Source organism: Leiobunum rupestre, chromosome 1 (assembly GCF_980474605.1).
Source record: "Leiobunum rupestre chromosome 1, qqLeiRupe1.1.hap1, whole genome shotgun sequence".
NCBI lineage: Eukaryota > Metazoa > Arthropoda > Arachnida > Opiliones > Sclerosomatidae > Leiobunum > Leiobunum rupestre.
Window position 1 is genome coordinate 97,845,505 of NC_143384.1, and position 19,859 is coordinate 97,865,363.

The 19,859-nt window shown below is 38.7% G+C and overlaps 1 protein-coding gene across 4 annotated transcripts in view; it reads left to right on the forward strand.

Moving 5' to 3' along the window:
- Positions 1-14,930, forward strand: part of LOC149969081 (plexin-A2-like) — a 114,161-nt gene extending 99,231 nt beyond the window's left edge. Inside the window, exons 6-35 of one of the 4 annotated variants that reach the window (XM_090155246.1) lie at positions 3,440-3,540; positions 3,824-3,953; positions 5,744-5,906; positions 5,974-6,067; positions 6,141-6,255; positions 6,958-7,089; positions 7,164-7,271; positions 7,342-7,435; positions 7,505-7,689; positions 7,982-8,160; positions 8,234-8,363; positions 8,433-8,569; positions 8,635-8,920; positions 8,995-9,246; positions 9,327-9,896; positions 10,018-10,148; positions 10,227-10,286; positions 10,363-10,440; positions 10,497-10,563; positions 10,636-10,782; positions 10,854-11,043; positions 11,109-11,212; positions 11,287-11,383; positions 11,717-11,814; positions 11,904-11,996; positions 12,073-12,242; positions 12,358-12,570; positions 12,649-12,724; positions 12,802-12,876; positions 12,944-14,930. In XM_090155246.1, coding sequence (XP_090011372.1) covers positions 3,440-3,540; positions 3,824-3,953; positions 5,744-5,906; positions 5,974-6,067; positions 6,141-6,255; positions 6,958-7,089; positions 7,164-7,271; positions 7,342-7,435; positions 7,505-7,689; positions 7,982-8,160; positions 8,234-8,363; positions 8,433-8,569; positions 8,635-8,920; positions 8,995-9,246; positions 9,327-9,896; positions 10,018-10,148; positions 10,227-10,286; positions 10,363-10,440; positions 10,497-10,563; positions 10,636-10,782; positions 10,854-11,043; positions 11,109-11,212; positions 11,287-11,383; positions 11,717-11,814; positions 11,904-11,996; positions 12,073-12,242; positions 12,358-12,570; positions 12,649-12,724; positions 12,802-12,876; positions 12,944-13,045 — 4,377 coding nt within the window. In that variant the 3' untranslated portion in view covers positions 13,046-14,930. Of the gene's footprint in view, positions 1-3,439; positions 3,541-3,823; positions 3,954-5,743; positions 5,907-5,973; positions 6,068-6,140; positions 6,256-6,957; positions 7,090-7,163; positions 7,272-7,341; positions 7,436-7,504; positions 7,690-7,981; positions 8,161-8,233; positions 8,364-8,432; positions 8,570-8,634; positions 8,921-8,994; positions 9,247-9,326; positions 9,903-10,017; positions 10,149-10,226; positions 10,287-10,362; positions 10,441-10,496; positions 10,564-10,635; positions 10,783-10,853; positions 11,044-11,108; positions 11,213-11,286; positions 11,393-11,716; positions 11,815-11,903; positions 11,997-12,072; positions 12,243-12,357; positions 12,571-12,648; positions 12,725-12,801; positions 12,877-12,943 lie in introns of all 4 variants that reach the window. The other 3 variants (XM_090155223.1, XM_090155238.1, XM_090155229.1) reach the window with 3 other exon arrangements.
- Positions 14,931-19,859: the final 4,929 nt, after the last annotated feature.

The following is a 19,859-nucleotide window of genomic DNA, read 5'->3' on the forward strand; positions in this document are numbered from 1 at the left end:
AATAGGAGATGGTATACAAATGTTTGTTAGTTTTATTGTCACCGTTTAAGATAAGAGCTCGTGCAAAATTGGGTGAGTCAATCAATTTATATTAAAGGGGTAACGGCCAAGCTTTTCCAACTATCGCCTTGTTTGCGTATCGAAAGATCAACAAGACGTTCAATTTACATACACGTACCTTATTTTGTCTTGAAAAAATAGTTTTTGGCCTAAAAAGTTGAAACGCAAAATAACGCAAAGTATTTGAATTTGAATTTTCGCCGCCATCTTAAGGTGTATCGCCAGCGCCAGCAGCACCTTAGCGAGCGATTGGCTAACTATCCTAACTTTAAAATTGCGCGATTTAGGCTTAGGTCTCGTATAACTGGTACGCGCCGCGCGTGCGAAACAAATTTTTCGCGTCTTCAGCAGCACGCGCTTTCATGTTGTTTTTCTTTCCCGCCGACTTCTCACCAGGTGTCGTGGCGGACGCGCGCTTTCCGATTTCCCGAAATTTCTTTATTTTATTAAAAATAAACCACTTAATATTTTTTATGCGGTTTTCGCCATAAATTTTAGTTTTTAACGGGCTATAGGGCTATCTAACTGGTTAAATCTTGACCGTTCCCCTTTAAAGAATTTAACAGCGTGCCAACATAATTACTACTTTCAAAAATGTTTTGACTATATTATAGAAAGAGCTTGTAGGTAGTTTCTTTTCTTCGAAAAAGAAGAAAAAGCTAAACCCTAAACAAATTTGAATAAATTTAACAAACTTACAAATAGCTCGTACCAATAGTTTATCACGCTAGAATGGCGTTCATCATAAGGTGGTTTATTTTCGCTTGTTCCGGGATTTCGGAGTAGGGTAAGAAGAGAAGAGTAAGGCTGACGTTTTTCCAAAATGGCTGCCTGTGGCCTTTTTAGCAGATACATTCTGGCTAGCATAATTTTCTCTATTGACACCTCCTTTTCACGGGTGTGTTTCGAAAGCATCTACTGCAGGGTTGCCAACTTGCCCCCGGACCTGGATAACCTGGAAAAGTCAGGGAATTTCAAAATGGGCGTAAAATTCCGGGAAAAGTTAAAACCACTAAAAAGGCCAGGGAAAAATTGGGAAATTTTTTAAAACTAGTAAAAATTGCCCAGGGAAATGTCGGAATTTTTAAAGCTAGTACAAATTGTTCTCCTTGGAAAAGTCTGGGAACTTTTAAAGCTAGTACAAATTGTCCTCCTTGGAAAAGTCGGGGAATTTTTAAAACTAGTAAAAATTGTCCCTCAGGGAAAAGTCAGGGAATTTTTAAAACTAGTAAAAATTGTCCCTCAGGGAAATGTCGGGGAATTTTTAAAACTAGTAAAAATTGTCCCTCAGGGAAATGTCGGGGAATTTTTAAAACTAGTAAAAATTGTCCCTCAGGGAAAAGTCGGGGAATTTTTAAAACTAGTAAAAATTGTCCCTCAGGGAAAAGTCGGGGAATTTTTAAAACTAGTAAAAAATGTCCATGGAAATGTCGGGGAATTTTTAAAACTAGTAAAAATTGTCCCCCAGGGAAAAGTCGGGGAATTTTATTTTGGTTTAAATGGAAAAGATTTGCTAAAATATAGGTAAATAATAAAAATGGCCAAATTGTCTTAAAATAAGTCTGGAAATATATCAGGAGAAATGGTCAGAAGAAACCTTTAAAAGTCGAGAAATTTCAATCTGAAAAATCAGCTCTCGAAGAAAACGTACACGAAAGATATAGAATGTATGAAGAGGAGAATATTCGACTTTTGTATAGAGCCGCGTTCACACATACCCTGTGCAACGTTTGTATCCCGTCGTGTGAACAGTTACCGTTGCGCGTCCCAGCTTCGGCTGAACCACTTCGTTGACCATTTTGACAGCGATTCGTGACGTCATCAAGTCGGTTTTTGTGAACCTTTTTTTTGTTACAAAAATCGTCAATCGTGATTTTTTTTGTGCCTTTTTTAGGATAAAATGTCTCGCAACTTTTTGTCTGTGTTTAAAAAAGACAACAAATTTCTTCTGGGTGCATACATTTCTAATTACAATGTTTTGAAACGTCACTCAAATGCGTGAGCAAACGAACTTCTAATTATATTTCTTATGTATGCCCAATTTTCTTTAAAACTCACTGGAAATCGAACGTGTGAACAAAATTATTTCCAAAAGCTAAGGACCGCAGCGAGATCGAAACGAGGCAAAACTTATCCGAGGGTACGTGTGAACGTGGCTTAGATGGATAGAGCGGGCCCACATTCCTCGCGTCCCTTCGCGTGCGAAAATATTGAGCAAAGCCGCGTGGATAACCTCCCCGTTTTTTCGCGCCTTTGAAGCTCCCGCGCGCCCTTGTTTTCCCCCCACCCGGTACCGGTACCGGTAGAATTAGCCCGTTAGAATGTCCGGCGCGTCTCTTAGACATCCACGCGTCTAAAAATCTTGATGAGGAGTCGGGGATGACTGCTGTTCATCCAGGCCGAAGATCGCGCTGAGCTTCTGGGATTTCGACACCCTGAAGGTGTCGGGCTCGATGGAAGGGGGGAGGATAATCCCAGACAGGGGGGAGAGACTATTTTCACGTCATGGGTTTTTTAGGAGGAGAGGGATTTGGACGGGGAGATGTTATTACCTTATTGAATCGTGGCTTTATGCCTTTTGCCGTGTTAAAGATCGTCACTTTAGTCCTAAGCACGTGTATCATTTCGATTTAAAGATACTTTTGGCTTGTAACAGGGTTGCCACGAGTCAGGGAAAAGTCGGGTAATTTAAAAATGGACTTAAAAAGTTGGGGAGTCTTGACCATTTGTAAGAAGTCTGGGAGTTTTAAGCATTTGTCAAAAGTCGGATTTTAAGAATAATATAAATGACTTTGTCTTAAATTTTTACCAGTCTCTGTTAATTGCATTCATTGTCACAGTCAGAGCTGGCAACGTTTTGATTTTTTAAAAAAAATCAAATAAATCGATTTTTTTATTTAAATCGGATTTTTATTGATTTTTTTATTAAAATTAAAATTTCTAATTTTTATATAATTTAGTATCATAATTTTACCTAAATTTTTTTTTAATTTTTAACGACTTAATCTATATATATGTATAATGAATTTATTAAATTTCAGCTAATAATCATAAGTTTTAATTTTTAAAACCAATTTTGGTACTTTACAAAATAATTTTTTTTTTTGAAAAAAATCATTGATTTAAATCACCCAACCCACTCACAGTGCATGGAAAACCAGGGCTTTCTGGAAAAGTCAGGGAATTTCGGTTGCAAATAGGAATTATTTTTTACTTTATTGTCATAAAATAAGTCGGGGAAAATATCTGGAGATGGTCCGGGCAAATCAAGTCCCGGAATTTGAATCTGTAATAACTGTGGCAACATTTGTAGTGTCTTAATTTTTCTGAACCAAATACCAGTCTTAATATTTGTCTCTTTTTGTATATTTCTGAACAGATTTCGAGGGTGAAAGTGCAAGAGTGTTCCATATATCGAAGTTGCAGTCAATGTTTGGGGGCGCACGACCCCTACTGCGGCTGGTGTTCCTTAGAAAACAAGTAAGTTCTCTCCTTCTCTTCAGTACTATCAGGCACTAGCATAAATTATTCGTGTCTTGTTCAACTTGTTAAAATGTTCCACGCGCTCTTTTATATTTTAGCGTAAAAGGCTCGCGCGTTTTTTTATATTTGAGGGAGCACGCGCAAAATCGCTCGAGCCCGTTTGCGCTAAAATATCAAGACGCGCTCGGAACTTTTTAACAAGTTGAATAAGACATAAATAGAATTTATGCTAGCGTCAAATTGTCAATCTGCCACTAAGACTTGGTATTGTTTCTCGCAGATGCAGTCTTCGTAGCGGTTGTGCCGAGGCGGCCCAAGATCCTCTCTACTGGCTCTCCTACAAAAGCGGCAAATGTACGACCATCACTAACGTCCAACCCCCGCAAATTCAACGCACCACTGCCAGAAATGTAAGAATGGTTTTTTCTGTCTTTGTCTTCACCATACTTAACACCTCGCTCGTCTCCTATTGGGCAGCGTTTTTCCCCTGAAATAACTGTAAAGAAACCTCTAGAATTCGGGCCCTTCGAAACCGCGGGCCCTAAACAATTGCACTTCTCCGGGCCCTAGGCAAAGACATCCGAGCGGACCCGCAATTTAGCATATACCGCCTAAAATCATTGAGGAAACCTACCTCTAGAATCCGGCCCTTCGAAACCGCGAGCCCTAAACAATTGCACTTCTCCGGGCCCTAGGCAAAGACATCCGAGCGGACCCGCAATGTAGCATATACCGCCTAAAATCATTGAGGAAACCTACCTCTAAAATTCGGGCCCTTTGAAACCGCGGGCCCTAAACAATTTCACTTCTCCGGGCCCTAGGCAAAGACATCCGAACGAACAATCATCGTAGCTTATTCCCCCTAAAAATGGTCGGTTAATTTAAAAATTAAAATGGTCGGGGAATTTTAAAATTAAAATGGCCGGGGAATGAAAAATAAGTAAAGGTCCCTATTTATAGTCAGTATCCATTCAGCCGTTATGCGGGGGGGTATACATACGCGGTTTCGGCGAAAAAATAATTCAGATTTAAACTGCCTCGATCTTGCGAAGGTACAGGTTTCATTTTTATAACCCAAATGGAAAGTAGAAATTTTATTTACAAAAAGAATATACAACTATGAACAAATAGTTACAACAAATGGATATACCTCTCTTTAGAAGTATAATAATAAACCAAATAATGACCACAATACATACAGTAAAACGTGTGCCATAATAAATTAGGAGTTAAATCGTACATACGAATCTAAGGAATTAATTAACATCGCGTAACATTCCATTCCATTTTATTTCCTGGTAATTGCTTTTTTATTGGTATTTATTTTGCGTTAGTGATTTTGCTAACCATTAAGCGGATACCGCTTTGTCCGAAATGCTTATTTTCCAACTGGATATTTGGGGCATTTTTTTCGAGAAAAGGGCCGGTACATTTGGAGGGGGTGGGTTAGCGGCCCGCGATGGACGACCCTCGTTACGTTTCGTCTCCAATGACCCTTTCGCGTGTCCCGCGTCCATTTTCATTACCGAATTAATGGAACATTTTGTTAAAATCATAATGAAAGGGAACTTAACGCTTATTAGCTATACGCGGAAACAGAAGTGGGTCACCCGCAAACATTTTGAAACTAAGGGGCAGAGGTTTTCAATTGCTACAAACTTTTACCCAGGCGCCACTCTGGAGGTATTGCCAGAAACCGTTTGACAACATTGTCAAAGAAAACATTTCGAAAATTTCAGTTTTAAACCCATAAAGTCGCGCTACGCATCACGGTACGGTACTGTTTGTGGGGTTGAAGTTTCATCAAAGTTATCGAATTATTGCTTTTCTTCTATTGAAGTTATTAATTGGTTCAATAAGACATTCAATTGGGTATTATTGGTTTTAGTATAGAGATTTCAGGTTGGGTTAGGGAGTCTTACAGATTGAAAGGTAGGGGCCGGGTGGAGTCTTGCAGATTGAAAGGTAGGGGCCGGGTGGAGTCTTGCAGATTGAAAGGTAGGGGCCGGGTGGAGTCTTGCAGATTGAAAGGTAGGGGCCGGGTGGAGTCTTGCAGATTGAAAGGTAGGGGCCGGATGGAGTCTTGCAGATTGAAAGGTAGGGGCCGGATGGAGTCTTGCAGATTGAAAGTTAGGGGTGTTTGAACACGGTGGTTTTTCTTAACATTCGTAACAATGAACCATCTGTTTTTCTCTCTCAGCTAAATTTGGTGATTGGCAATCTGCCGATTCTCGAAGGACAGTTTGTTTGCGCGTTTGCCGCTTTATCCAAAGTCGAGATCACAAACGCCACTAGAACGGCCAACGGGGTCCTGTGTCCCACCCCTCACACCGACTCGCTGCCGGCCATTCCTCCCGGCCAACGTAAGTATCTCATCTATCAAATCTTGAGGATTTTACCACGGAATAACACATTCCTCTCTCTCCCTAGATCACTTTACTGCCAAATTATCAGTCCGAACGAAAGTAGGACCGGATTTTGTAGCTACGAATTTCACTTTTTACGATTGTAGCACCTATACATCGTAAGTTTCCCCCTTATTTATTATATGGTCAGTACCTGCCGAAATTGACTTATGACACTACGTTTAAATGTAGCTGCACGCAATGTGTTTCAAGTCCCTTTCCTTGTGATTGGTGCGTTGGTGGGCATCGATGCACCCACGACACAGGAGAGAACTGCAGGAACGACATCTTAGTCACCGGAGTATCTGTGAGTATCAGAGAGCGTCCTAGCAATTTTAGATAAGATGCACTAAGATATTAAACACTAGTCATGTACGTACCCCGCGTATCACGGAATTTCTAGGTCCGCGATATTTTCCTTCGGGCTGTTATCCGCCTGATAAACGTACCTACGCCGTACCCTTCATCATCGTACCGTCAACAATGAATATACTTACGCGATGCCGCAATGGCAGATCCTTTTATCAGCGTACCGTCAACGGTGAAATATAATTACGCGATGCCGCAATGGCAAATCCTTTTATTAGCGCACCAACAACGGTGAATACTTACGCGATGCGGAAATGGCACATCCTTTTATCAGCGTACCGTCAACGGTGAAATATAATTACGTGAAGCCGCAATGGCAGATCCCGTTATCAGCGTACCGTCAACGGTGAATATACTTACGCGATGCTGTAATGGCAGAACCTTTTATTAGCGTACCGTCAACGGTGAAATATAATTACGCGATGCCGCAATGGCAGATTCTTTTATTAGCGTACCGTCAACGGTGAATATACTTACGCGATGCGGCAATGGAAGATCCCTTTATCAGTGTACCGACAACAGGGAAACGTACCTTCTACTCCATACCTCGATATGATATCCCAATTTTGGCGCATTAATCTTTGGTTCTGAGCTAACTTTACCTAAAATCATTTATTCTAATTTCTGCTCTTCTATTCAGAGTATCGGTCCCAGTATTCGATCAGGTCCTGGTTTTTGCCCACGCATAAATACGACTGCTGGCGGTTCGACAGAAATCTTGGTAGCTTCGGGTATCAGTAAAAGAATTCAGGTTAAGGTGGACAATATTCAGGTACAATTTCTTTGTTTAAAAATAATAATTTATTTAATTTAACTGGTTAACATTGAACTGTTTATGTTCAACAGCAATTTATCGCCTCTACGAGATTTGTGTGTCAGTTTAATATTGAAGGTAGAGTTAGGCAAGTTCACGCTCAACTTCTTGGAGATACTATTTATTGCGAAGCTATGGAGGTCAGTTTTGATTACATTTCATTTACATTGAGATTAAAATTACTTTACATAAACAATCTGATTTGTTTAGTTTTCTTACGGAACGCAAGCCCCAAACATAACGGCCGCTTTTGCTGTGATATGGGATGGTAGTAAACCATTAGATAACCCTGAAAATATACATGGTACTTAATGATATTTAAAAAATTTGCCTTTGAGCTGCTTCAAATATTTTTTAAACTTTTTTTTGTCAGTGATGGTTTATCGGTGCCAAGGCATGGCTCCAAATTGCGGCATGTGTTTGGAATTGCCGGATAAATATGCTTGTGGCTGGTGTCAAAACAAGCCCGGTTCGTGTAAAGTTCAGGATCAATGCAGCAATATCGCTACTCTTTGGCTCGATAGGAAACAAACATGCCCTGATCCGGAAGTTCTTCGAGTAAGTTCCTTGCTTTCTAATAATATTTTAATTGACTGTGAGCCAGTACTGTTTTTTTTTATTATTATTATTCAAGTAGTCTTGAGTTCTCTATAATTAGGCTCATTAGCAAATTACTCGCTTGAGTATTTAAATTAATTGAACTTCTGACTTTAAAAATTAATTGGTAAACTCTAATCCAGTTGTAATATTTAGGCCTTGGTGAAGGACTTGGGTATTCGTTTGAGTTTCTTGGACTTCACATCAAACTCGCAATTTTAGCTTTTAAATTAAATACAGTTTGTTTTTTTAGTTTCACCCTAAAAGCGGTCCGCTAGAAGGAGGAACAAACATCACTATTGAGGGGATTAATTTAGGGAGAACATTCGAAGATATTGCTAATGGAGTTAGCGTTGCCCATGTTGTGAATGGGGTTAAACTGGGTTCTATACCGTGTCATCCACAACGAGAGGGATATCTTAGAACCACACAGTGAGTATTTGAAACTATAAATTTACAAAGTGTGATAAGCCCCTTTAATCTCTAAATTATTAAATTTAATCAGAATAATTTGCCAAGTTGAAAATCCTCAAAATATGACTTCCACATCATCGGGTAGTTCCATATCAGGACCCATCGTAGTCAAGGTTCTCAATGATTATGAAGCTCATTCCAAAGAATACTACTCGTTTGTTGTAAGTATTCCATTATTCAATCTACTCCTAATGAGGTCTCTGGATAATTTAGGAATTAAAAATTTGCAGAATCCGAGTATAACATCTATTAACCCAAGCAAAGGCCCAAAATCAGGTGGTACAAAACTTCAAATATGGGGATTGCACATGGACGCTGGAAGTCACGCAGAAGCTTATCTTGGTGGATTTGATTGCCAGGTTACCAAGTAAGTGAACTTAATTTCAGTACAATGTCTTAACTTTTTCTTGATGTTAATAAACATTTATTTAGACGAACATCAAATGTAGCTGAATGTATAACGTCGCCATCTATCAAAGGTGGTACCGAAAAAGTTCGAATGAAGTTTGATAATGGGCAACGGAACTTTGAAGATTATATGTTTCTCTATGTTGATGATCCCCAAATTATCGAAGTTGAATCTGGTAATTCTGGTCAGAAGGGAATTCCTAGAGGCATTCCCAGTGGTGGAATCTCCATCACTGTCAGAGGCACCAATTTAAATGCAGTCCAAGAGCCAAGGATGTACGTCGTATATGAAAGCTCTCAATTTAACAGCGTAAGTACATTCTTTCTGTATCTAATGAGTGCTGTAACTTTCTACCAAAATAACAATTTTGGGAACTTTTGCAGACTTGCATGGCTGTCTCTGCTGGTGAAATGAAATGTCGTAGTCCTCAAATTCCCAAAGAAGTTATCAAATTGAGTGATGACGCTGTCTTGGAATTGGAGTATGGATTCCACATGGATCATGTCCAATCGCTGCATAATCTTAGTTCCAAAATTAATTTTCCAAAATTCATCATGTATCCGGATCCTTCTTACCAAAAGTTTACCGAAGAAGATGGCATTAAATATTACAAAAGCGACTATCTCACGATAAACGTAAATAAGCAACATTTAGTAACTTGAATTGTTTGTATTATAAAAATTGTTAAGAGTGGATTGTCTTTATTTGTTATCAGGGTAAAAATCTCGATAGGGCATCTCAGGAAACGGACGTGATTGTTCGTATCGGAAACTCGTATTGTAACGTGACTTCCTTGTCAAAAACTCAATTGACTTGTCGACCTCCGACTTCGCAACCACCGGCGAGGGACGCTAACGGAAATGCCGATCCGGATAATATTCCCGAAGTGTTGGTGGAAGTCGGAGACATGTTGAAGTTTCCTATTGGTAGATTGAGTTACGATCAACAATTTGCTCAAGACGCCTCTCTATCTAAGCCGGTCATAATCAGCGTCATAGTGGGTGGCTGCGTCCTAGTCTTCATCGTCATTATCATTCTCATTGCGTATCGACGAAAAAGTACCGAAAGCAGTCGCGTCCTCAAGAGCATGCAAGAACAAATGGACGTTCTAGAGCTGAGAGTGGCTAGCGAGTGTAAAGAAGCGTTCGCCGAGCTTCAGACAGAGATGACCGACTTAACCAGTGATCTGACCAGTGGTGGTATTCCCTTCTTGGACTACCGATCTTATGCCATGAAAGTTCTCTTCCCCAATTTGGAAGACCACCCTGTATTGCGAGAAATGCAGGTAGGAGTGAGTCCTATTTCTATTCATTACGACTTTAATGCCTGAGCTTCATAGCCAATCGTATCTTTAAATATAACCGAAAGTTATTGGGTACTTTTTAACAATTCCATATTCTCACCAGATTGATCCAGTTAAAAAGGTCTACACGGAAAAGAGTCTCAGGATGTTTGGGCAACTTATCATGAATAAAACGTTCCTTTTACTATTTATTCGAACATTAGAATCAAATCGTTATTTCACCATGAGAGATCGGTAAACTATTTTTTACTTAAATGTAAATTTTAAACCTTATCTTAGTTTCAATCCATCTAATAAAATTTTATTACTCAGGGTTAATGTAGCATCACTCATAATGGTCACGCTACAGTCAAAGATGGAATACTGCACAGAGTAAATAGCTTTTATTATTTAGTTGAATTGTTTATATTTAAATTTAACTTTAAAAAAATTCATTTTTTTTTTTCAGTATTTTAAAAACTTTACTGGCAGATCTCATAGAAAAATTCATAGAGTGTAAAGTTCATCCAAAATTACTCCTTAGAAGGTAAATTCTTACACAAATTAAAAATTGAAATGATGTCTAATTCTTTTAATTTATAGAACGGAATCAGTTGCAGAAAAAATGCTCTCTGCATGGTTCACGTTCTTATTATTTAAATTCTTAAAGGTAACGTTTTTATTGTTTTTAACTAATAGAAACTATAGTTTGTTTTATTTCAAATTTCAAACAATATTTTAGGAGTGTGCTGGTGATCCCCTATTTCTGTTATATCGAGCGATAAAACAGCAAGTAGATAAAGGTCCTGTTGATGCCATTACAAGCGAAGCCAGGTACTCGCTCTCAGAGGAGAAACTTATCAGGCAGTCCATTGGATTCAAAATGATGGTACATTTGTATTTCACATTTTGCTTCAGTTCTCTTTTAATTAACTTGAATCTCTTATAAATCCCAAAAAGACTGTCTACGTTTCAATATCTCCTCAAACCATGTATGCTCAGGGCTTAGAAGTTCCAAATGATATTATCGAAACACCTGTTAAAGTGTTAGATTGCGATACAATCACTCAAGTAAAGGAGAAAGCCCTTGATGCCATCTATAGAAATACTCCTTTCAGTCAAAGGCCTAGCAAGGAAGATCTAGATTTAGGTGAGTTTTTTAGTGTGAACTAACAGTTTTCCAAAACCCATGAAATAACAATTAAACTATTACAGAATGGCGTACTGGATCCTCCGGGAGGCTTACTCTATCGGATGAAGACCCTACCTCAAATACGGAACAAGACTGGAAGAGAGTCAATACTCTTGCTCATTATAAGGTATTTTAAATATCTCATTAATATATATAAATATATGTTTCCATTAAATTAAAATGTTACTTTGATGTTTGTAGGTACCCGATGGGGCCTTACTAACTCTGGTGCCTAAACAATCATCTTTGTACAACATATCCATTATGTCCGAGAAAGGGGATAAGTCCCACAAATACGGTAAATATCGTAAGCTGTGTTCCTTTTTTATTATCAATTTTTATATATTCACTGAATAATGTTTAAGGACTATTTTGACCAATTCTGAATTTCTCCATTTTTCTTTTTCTCCTTCGTTTAAAAAATGGCCTTTACGTTTGGTTTTCCCTCTTTTACTTTACGTTTTCCGTTTTTTATCTCTCTTTCTATGCCAAACAGAAAAAAACGGTAAAAATCTAGGTCTGAATCCATTTCTATATTTTCACTAGCTACTATAGCTCACTATTTTCAAATTACCAACTTTTGCGCTGATGTTAGTATCTAATTATTTTATTTTATTTTGAAATTGTGTAGAGACGTTAAACTTTTCGTTGAAAACGAGTCCTCCTCTCAGTCGGGCAACGTCACCATTACATCATGATCCGGAAGGCGGATTTAAACTGTGGCATTTGGTAAAAATATAAACCAAAATATTAAATTCCAACTTTTGAAATAAATTTTCTGCGTCGTTGTTTAACTATTCTTTGTTTCTTTAACAAAGGTGAAACATCATGACAATGAGAATAACAAAGAAGGTGAAAGGGGCAACAAGATGGTCTCGGAAATCTACCTCACTCGTCTGCTGGCAACTAAAGTACGTCTTCATTATATTAAATTTTTAAATGGTGTTATTAGATGGTATGTTAACACTAGTTTACTTCTCTTTTCAGGGTACTTTGCAGAAGTTTGTGGACGATCTATTCGAAACCATCTTCAGTACAGCCCATCGAGGAAGTGCTTTACCATTGGCCATAAAGTACATGTTCGACTTCTTAGACGATCAAGCTCTTCAACATGGTATCACAGATCCTGAAGTCGTACATACGTGGAAGTCCAACAGGTATTAGGCTTTTCTTATAAGTTTCAAGTCTAGGATTTGCAATTTTTGTTCATTTTGTGATTCACTTACGTTCCTTTGTGTTAGTTTAACGAAGGCTTTCAATTGTTATTTTCAGTTTGCCTCTCAGGTTTTGGGTCAACTTGATTAAGAATCCCAATTTCGTTTTTGATATTCATAAATCGAATATCGTGGATTCTTGTCTATCAGTTGTGGCTCAAACCTTCATGGATGCCTGTTCGACGTCTGATCATCGTTTGGGTAAAGATTCTCCAAGCAGCAAACTTCTTTATGCCAAGGATATACCTATTTATAAAGATTGGGTCGAAAGGTAAGAAATTTATAGTGGAAACTTTCATTGCCCATTAACTCATCTCCTGGAAATGCTAAATATTTTTCGTTGTTTTAGGTATTATCAGGATATCAAAATGATGCCTGCCATAAGTGATCAAGACATGAATGCCATGTTAGCTGAAGAATCAAGGGTAATTATTTAATAACTAACTTCATTTTACCCAAAAAAATCATTTTGAATGCTAATACTTTCTATTTATGGTACTAGCTTCACGCTCATGAATTTAACACAAACGTAGCTCTGTTAGATCTGTACAGTTATGCCTTCAAGTATTACGACCAAGTATGTATTTTTAGTCCTTAAATTAAACTGAAATATTTGTAATCGAATATCACCTTTTGTCCCGTAGCTTATGCTAACGTTGGAAGAGGACGAATTTTCGTGCAAGAATAAACTGCCCAACAAATTAGAGCAAGTTAACGCCATAATGACGGGAGAGGCAGATGCGTGACAATATGATAATGTAAACATGGTCAATGTTTAAAACAGACTTAAACAAGGAGGTATTTTATTCGTGAATGTGAAAAAACACCCAATACTACAACTGGTAAGACATAACGAAAGTTCTTTATCTAATCTAAAGAAAGTATATATATAAAAACTAAGACGCGCTGCCGCATTCTCAAACAATTCATCAGTAGAAAGACTTGAAATCTGAATATATATTCGTATAAACGTTTTAGATGGTTTAAAAAGAAACATCCGCACCATTTTAATTCCTTTTTAATATTTTAAAACTTTAAAAAGAAATGTGCAAGTTTTTGTTTAAGTATACGCATTTTGAGTTCTTTAAGTGCAAAGTTATAAAAATCTAGGGCAAGATATTTGAAATGCCTTTTAGCACGCACTTGCATCGTAATAGCCAAAACATCTAAAAAAGTTCTAAGTATAATATTGCGTCTCTCCCTAAACTGTGTGTTTTCGCACTAAGCTACGTGCCATGATCAACTAAAAAAAAATTCACAAAACAATGAAAAAATGAGACAAAACTGAACTGTTTTTCTTTCAAAAAAATGAAACAAAGTGGACCAGCGAACTCGTTGCAATTGCAACTTAAAAACAAATCCCTAGATGTTATATTTTTTAAGTATACATTTAAAGAAAACTTAGTTTAGATGACTTATTAAGCCATGTTTTTTATTATTTAATCGGGTTCCGTTTTTAATTTTTAAAAGAAAATCACTTTATAACCCCTTTTTTAACGCCTGGTTAATTTTTTTGCATTTTCGACGTTTTAATGTTCCTAGCAATATAATTTTGAAAATAAGTTTTCTCCGTATACATAAATATATATATATATAAAATTTAAAAAAAAAATAGAAACTCAAAAACTCGGTGTTTTGTAAAAATGCTACGAAACTTTCTAATAAATGCCCCGAACAAAGGAGTTACGGTGTTTTTGATTTAAAATTTAAGCTCCATCAACGTGAACTACTACAAAAAAGGAACGTCTCAACCCTGAAAAAATGGGCAAAAATGTGCGTGCGATGATGTGCGTGTGTTTTTATAGCGTGTGCTTTATTAATTATTTAAACAAAAAGCTGAAAAAAAATTATAAAAATTGGCGTTTGTGTGAGTTTAAAACAAGAAAAAAATCGGGTTTTTTGTATTAATAACTAGAAAAAATGCACTTAAAAACTTTTGTGTTATGTAATATAACGAAGAGAGAAGTGAAAAAGACACGCAAGTTACGTCGTGGTGCTCATATAACTGAACATGAAACTCTATTTTAAGAGGGAAAAAGTACCACCATTCAAAGAATATAGTAAAAAATTGAAGATGACAAAAACTTTTTAGATACAAATATTGACAATAAAAAGTTGGAACCCTTTTACTAAATGTGAATACGATAAGAAACATTTACAAAAACACGGAAGAGAAAACAGATGGCTTTAGCTCTAGTGTATGGGATATTAACATATGCCTATAATAATAATTAAACATTTTGTGATCAAAATGGTCACAAAATCCCATTTTCTAAAGAAAACATTGCCCACTTTAAATGAAAAAAAATAACCCCTATTCCCCCCTCAAAAAGAACCACGTAAAAGTACTTCGATATAAATCAATTCTCTATCTAGAAAAAAAATACTATTTAAATAAAACACCAACCAAAAAAACACGGTCTTCGTCAACATCTCGGCTAAATATTTCAAAGAATGATGGTATAAAATGGTTTCGTGCCTACGTTATTTCATAATTTCTTAATTAACTACGGAAGTTTTGTTTCATCTAAAGCACTGATATCTCCTTCCACGGTAACAAATAAGAACAGGTGTATTTGTATTATTTTCTAGTGCCTTTTTTATTTCAATATTAAATCTTTTTAAAAGTTATTTGAAAAATAGAACAAAAAAGATAAAATTAGGGGGAGAAAAAATATAAGTTAAGTTTTTCTGTTGTCTTCCACATTTTTCTAAATTTCGTATAAAAATAAGTCTCGCGCCTAACCCTTTTTAGAAATTTTTGCAAAATTTAATATAAAACGTCCATTTTAGAATAAAATAAGTCGGGTTTTCTCAGCTGTTAGAATATTTACCCTTTTTTTATTCAAAACATTTTATTGCGGCCAAGCTGGTACACAATCAGTAGTTAATTGAGAAGATTAAAATTAAAATATTCTTTAGGATATTAAAAATCTTTTTAAGATTTTTGATCAAATTTTTGGGAGAAGTTCCAAAGATATTTATTTTTAATTTTTCTTTGCGATATCATGTAGAAAAAAATACATAGCTCAAGAGAAAGTTAAATATTACTCGATTTTTGGTATTAGATAATTTTCCAAAATTAAAATATATACATAGGCCCGAAGGATTAAAACAATTCGCAGTTTTATTTAAAAATAATTATTTGTAATTTTGCACTCCTCTTCATGAATGAAAATAATTAGTTTTTATCTGCCCTCTTTTTACATATAACCAAAATTTTATCAAGTTTCGCTATTTTTTAATCACCGAAAAGGGTTGTATTTTAAATAAAAAAGGTTGCATGGGCCTAGAGATGTGACCAAATTGAACTGTGATAATGTTTTTTTGTACAAAAATGTTCCGTATGGTCAGAAAAAAAAACAAAACTTCGGTGTTTCTGTAATGTTGTCGAACTTGTGTCTATAATTATATATAAAAGTATCATACTGAAAATGAATTTTTTTTTTATAATTAACACTAATTTGTAAAAACGAGAAAGTGTTTAAAGGCTCACAGAATCATTGAAATATTAACCAGGAATTTGAGGTAGCTCCTGCCCCTTCCTTTCGTTGTGATGATAGCTATTCCAAAATTTAAAGGATTCTTTGGCCCTTTAACCAATAGGGACGTGGGAGCATGACGTAGATAAAACGTCACCCATTCTTTTTCCAATTGGAATAAAGCTTACCAGCGTGTGTGGCCATTGCCAAAATTACGGCACTCTTCCAAGTCCCTAAAGTTTTGCCTACGCTATTGATATAAGGAGTTCATCAGCTTTTAGTATTCAACTTGATTTCAAGGAAGGGGGTAGACTAGTAGCTGAACAGTTTCAATGACGTAGTCAGTGGCGTAGCTGAGAACTCAGAGGGCCCCCCCCCCTCCGCAAAAATCCCAATGGGGCCCCCCTTTTAATTTTTTTTTTAGTGAGCGGAGCCCCCCCCCCGCACCGCGGGCACTGCGGACCATCAGCTACGCCACTGGACGTAGTGAGTTCGTTGAATACTCCTAGTTTGATGAACTCCTGATATTATACTTACAGTTTTGTGGGGATTATACCATAAGTAACGTAATTGAATTAGTATGGTACTTATGCTTAAAGCCTTAACCGCGCATATTTTCTTCATCACCGACCAATATAGTGGAAGGATTAGCAAAGCCATAAATTTAAGTCTTTGTAAGCGTATTTTCCTATTGGCCAGTCAAATTCAAATCTCGCCATTCTTATAGCGTTTTCCATTTGTCTGCTCATTTTATGTTCCATTAGCGTGCTCGGATCTGCTCCGATCAAGTTTCGCGTGTTCCATTTCGCGCTCTCGGGTGCTCCGAGATCGCCCAAAACCGATCTCCCGATTTCGACAGATCAACGGATCGAGATCGAGGTCGGAGCAAATTTTCGCGTGTTCCTTTTAGATTTTTTGGCAATGGAAAAGTTCTTAAGTTCTTAAGTTCATTTATTGCCACACAAAAGGTCAAAGACCCATCACATTAAGACAGCGGAGAAAAATATATACAGAGTAGAGGAACATTATACCACGGAGGGTAAAGGCAGTACACATTAATTAATTATAGAGTCCTAGGAACATGGTAAGTTCTTTACGGAACCGTTTGGGGTTCGGCAGTGACTTTAGAAAGTCCGGGAGGGAGGCTCAGTCACGTATTGAAGCAGGGCCGTCGAACAGAGATGCGGAAACCAGGGAGGATGCGGGCCGCGGATTTAGTACCTCGTGGTTTACGACGCCAAGACGAAATGGCAGACGTAAGAGGAGTGAGGGCGCCATTTGAGCGGTGAACAATACTGTTGACTAGTATGAGGCGCTTGACTCGGTGGCGATCGGAGAGAGAGTCCCACCGGAAGTTTTTCATGACACGAGTCATGCTGGTACTCCAGGAAAGCCGATGCTGCCAACAAAACGGAGGGATATTCGTTGAATGGTTTCAATGGAGTGCATGCCACTGGCGGTGTGAGGGGACCAGACCGCGGAGCAGTATTCCAAAATGGGGAGGACATATGTTTTGATGGCTAGGGTTTTTGTCTGGAAGGAGCAATGGGATCGATGACGTCGAACGAAGCCGAGGGCGCGCGCGGCCCTGGAGGTGACAGTCAAGATGTGAGGTTTCCAATCGAGGGTGCAAGTTATGGTTACCCCAAGATATTTTTGGAATATAACAGGCTTAAGCTCAGTATCGGCCAGAGTATAGCTGGGAGAGTGGGCTGGTTGGCCCGATCGATGGAGAGAGAGGACAGAGCATTTGGCGGTATTCAGGGGCAGTGTTTGTATCACTCCAAGATTTGATACGATTGAGATCATCTTGGAGGGTGCTGACATCTATGGAGGTGTAGATGGTCCGAGAGAGCGCTACATCGTCGGCGAATATATACAGCTGGGAAATGATGTTATCCCCCTATGTCGTTGATGAAAATGACGAACAAGAACGGAACCCTGGGGGACACCGGAGGCCGCTGGAAGCCAATCAGACGGAGCCCCTGGAATTACAACTCGAAAACGCCTATTTTCCAGGTAGGCGGACAGCCAAAGCAGGGTGTTGCCACGGATTCCATAGGAGTGGAGCTTGGTTTTCAGGAGTTCATGGGAGACAGAATCGAAGGCTTTACGGAAATCCAGGAAGATAATGTCGACTCGGCCAGTATGTTCAAGACCGACGGACCAAGCCTCAATGCAGCAGAGAAGTTGAGTTTCCGTACTAAAGCCGTGTTGGTACGGTTGTAGGATGTCATGGGCTGTAAGGTGGGAGGTTATAGTAGAGGCTACGATGTGTTCATCGGTCTTGAGCACTAGGGAAAGTAGCGCAATCGGATCGCCAATCTTCCGGGATACTCCCCGAGTCATAAGAGAGTTGGAAGAGCTGCGTCAGGGGAGCAGCCAGAGCCACGGCACAGTTTTTCAAAACGTTGGCCGGAATATCATTAGGGCCCGCAGCCTTAGAGGGTTTGCCTTTCTGCAGCAGACGTGTAAATAATTGGATTCATCACCGGGGCTCGGGAGGGCATAAGAGGAACCGTTTCAAAGGTGTGAACTGGGAATGTGCGCTGTAAGGTATTGGCCAGCAGCGTTGCTTTAGCCCCAGCGCCGGTGAGGACACCCTCCGGTCCATTCCGATCGGGGATACCAGGTGATTTGTTTTTCTGGGAGACAAGCTGGTAAATCTGTCGTCTGTTGGAAGTGAGGTCCGATGCCACCCGGTCCATGTGGTGAGTACGTGCTGCACGGAGAGCGAATTTGACAATGGAACGGGGACGGCAGAAGTTTTGCTGGTTACTTGCGGACGGATATTTTCGCGCCCTATTGTAGCGACGCTTCGTTAGACGCAAGAGTCGCCGGAGAGACCATAGAAATCTCATAGGTAACTAGAATGCTGCCGTGTAACTGGCAAATGGACCAAACGCCGTGGCAGACGATAGCCAGATCTCAGCCAATCAGAGCTCAAAGAGTGGTTCTGCCAAGAATTTAATGTCACCATAGAGAATGACGTCTCCTAGCTCCCGCGATAGTAGCGGAACCAAGGAGGATTATTATCCTCCTTGGTGGAACCACTCTACGGCCTCTCATTGGCTGAAGGTTCAATACGAATTAGCGACAAGCTCGGCCGTAGGCGGCAGCATTCTAGTTACCTATGAGATTTCTATGGGAGAGACTGACCGACCCACGGCAGGTTTCGCCGAGAGGACAGTTGTTTCGTGGGAACGTGAGCGAGAATCGCAGTGTTTATGGCGGTCTGGATAGTGTCCCAGGCATCATGGACAGAGGAGGCTTGGGCCATAGATATTAGAGATATGTCCGCAGAGATGGCAGGGTAATCGGCCTTATTGAAGTTGTGAGCAGGGCGCGGGGGCTTGCTTGGGGGCGCGCTCACTTTACGAACAGTCAATGAAAGGAAATCATGATCGGCAATACCAGGGAAATGATCAATGTGGTCAATGAGATTTGCATCAGAGACCAGCACAAGGTCTAGGAAGTTACAGCCCGAGGCATTTTCCCTGGTTGGTTCTTTGAGCGAGATTAGCAGCGAGAGTGGTGAGGATGAAACTGGTAGCTTCAGAGGAGGAAAACGCTATTACATACTCGGAAAATGAAGACTGATGTTGGAAAACTTCATAGGAAACGCCTTTTGATTTAAAATACGAAAATTATTTTATTTAGAGACGAAGCTAGTATTTTTTTAATATTCTGATTCACGACTTTCTCATTATTTTGACAAAATATGTGCTTTCAAAATGAAAGTTTTTTTCACTAAGCTTTGACTTCAAATAGGAATCAAGCCATCAGACGCGATTTACATTCCACGGCTTCCGCCTATATATTGCAAGAAGTCCGCTACCAGTTGGAAATATTTCGAAAAATGTCGCACTTAGATTTTAAGTTGCTTATGATTAAAAGTATAATACATTTTTGGATTAAAGTAGGTAAATAATAGATGGAGTGGTAGTCGCTGATTTTCCCGCGTTTTCGAACGTTACGTATGCTACGTGTATTACTGTATTACCTTTACTTTCGCTATCTGAGAGCAAATGTCAAGCAGCTGCAGAACCCTTATTTGAGAAAACTCACCATCAAAATG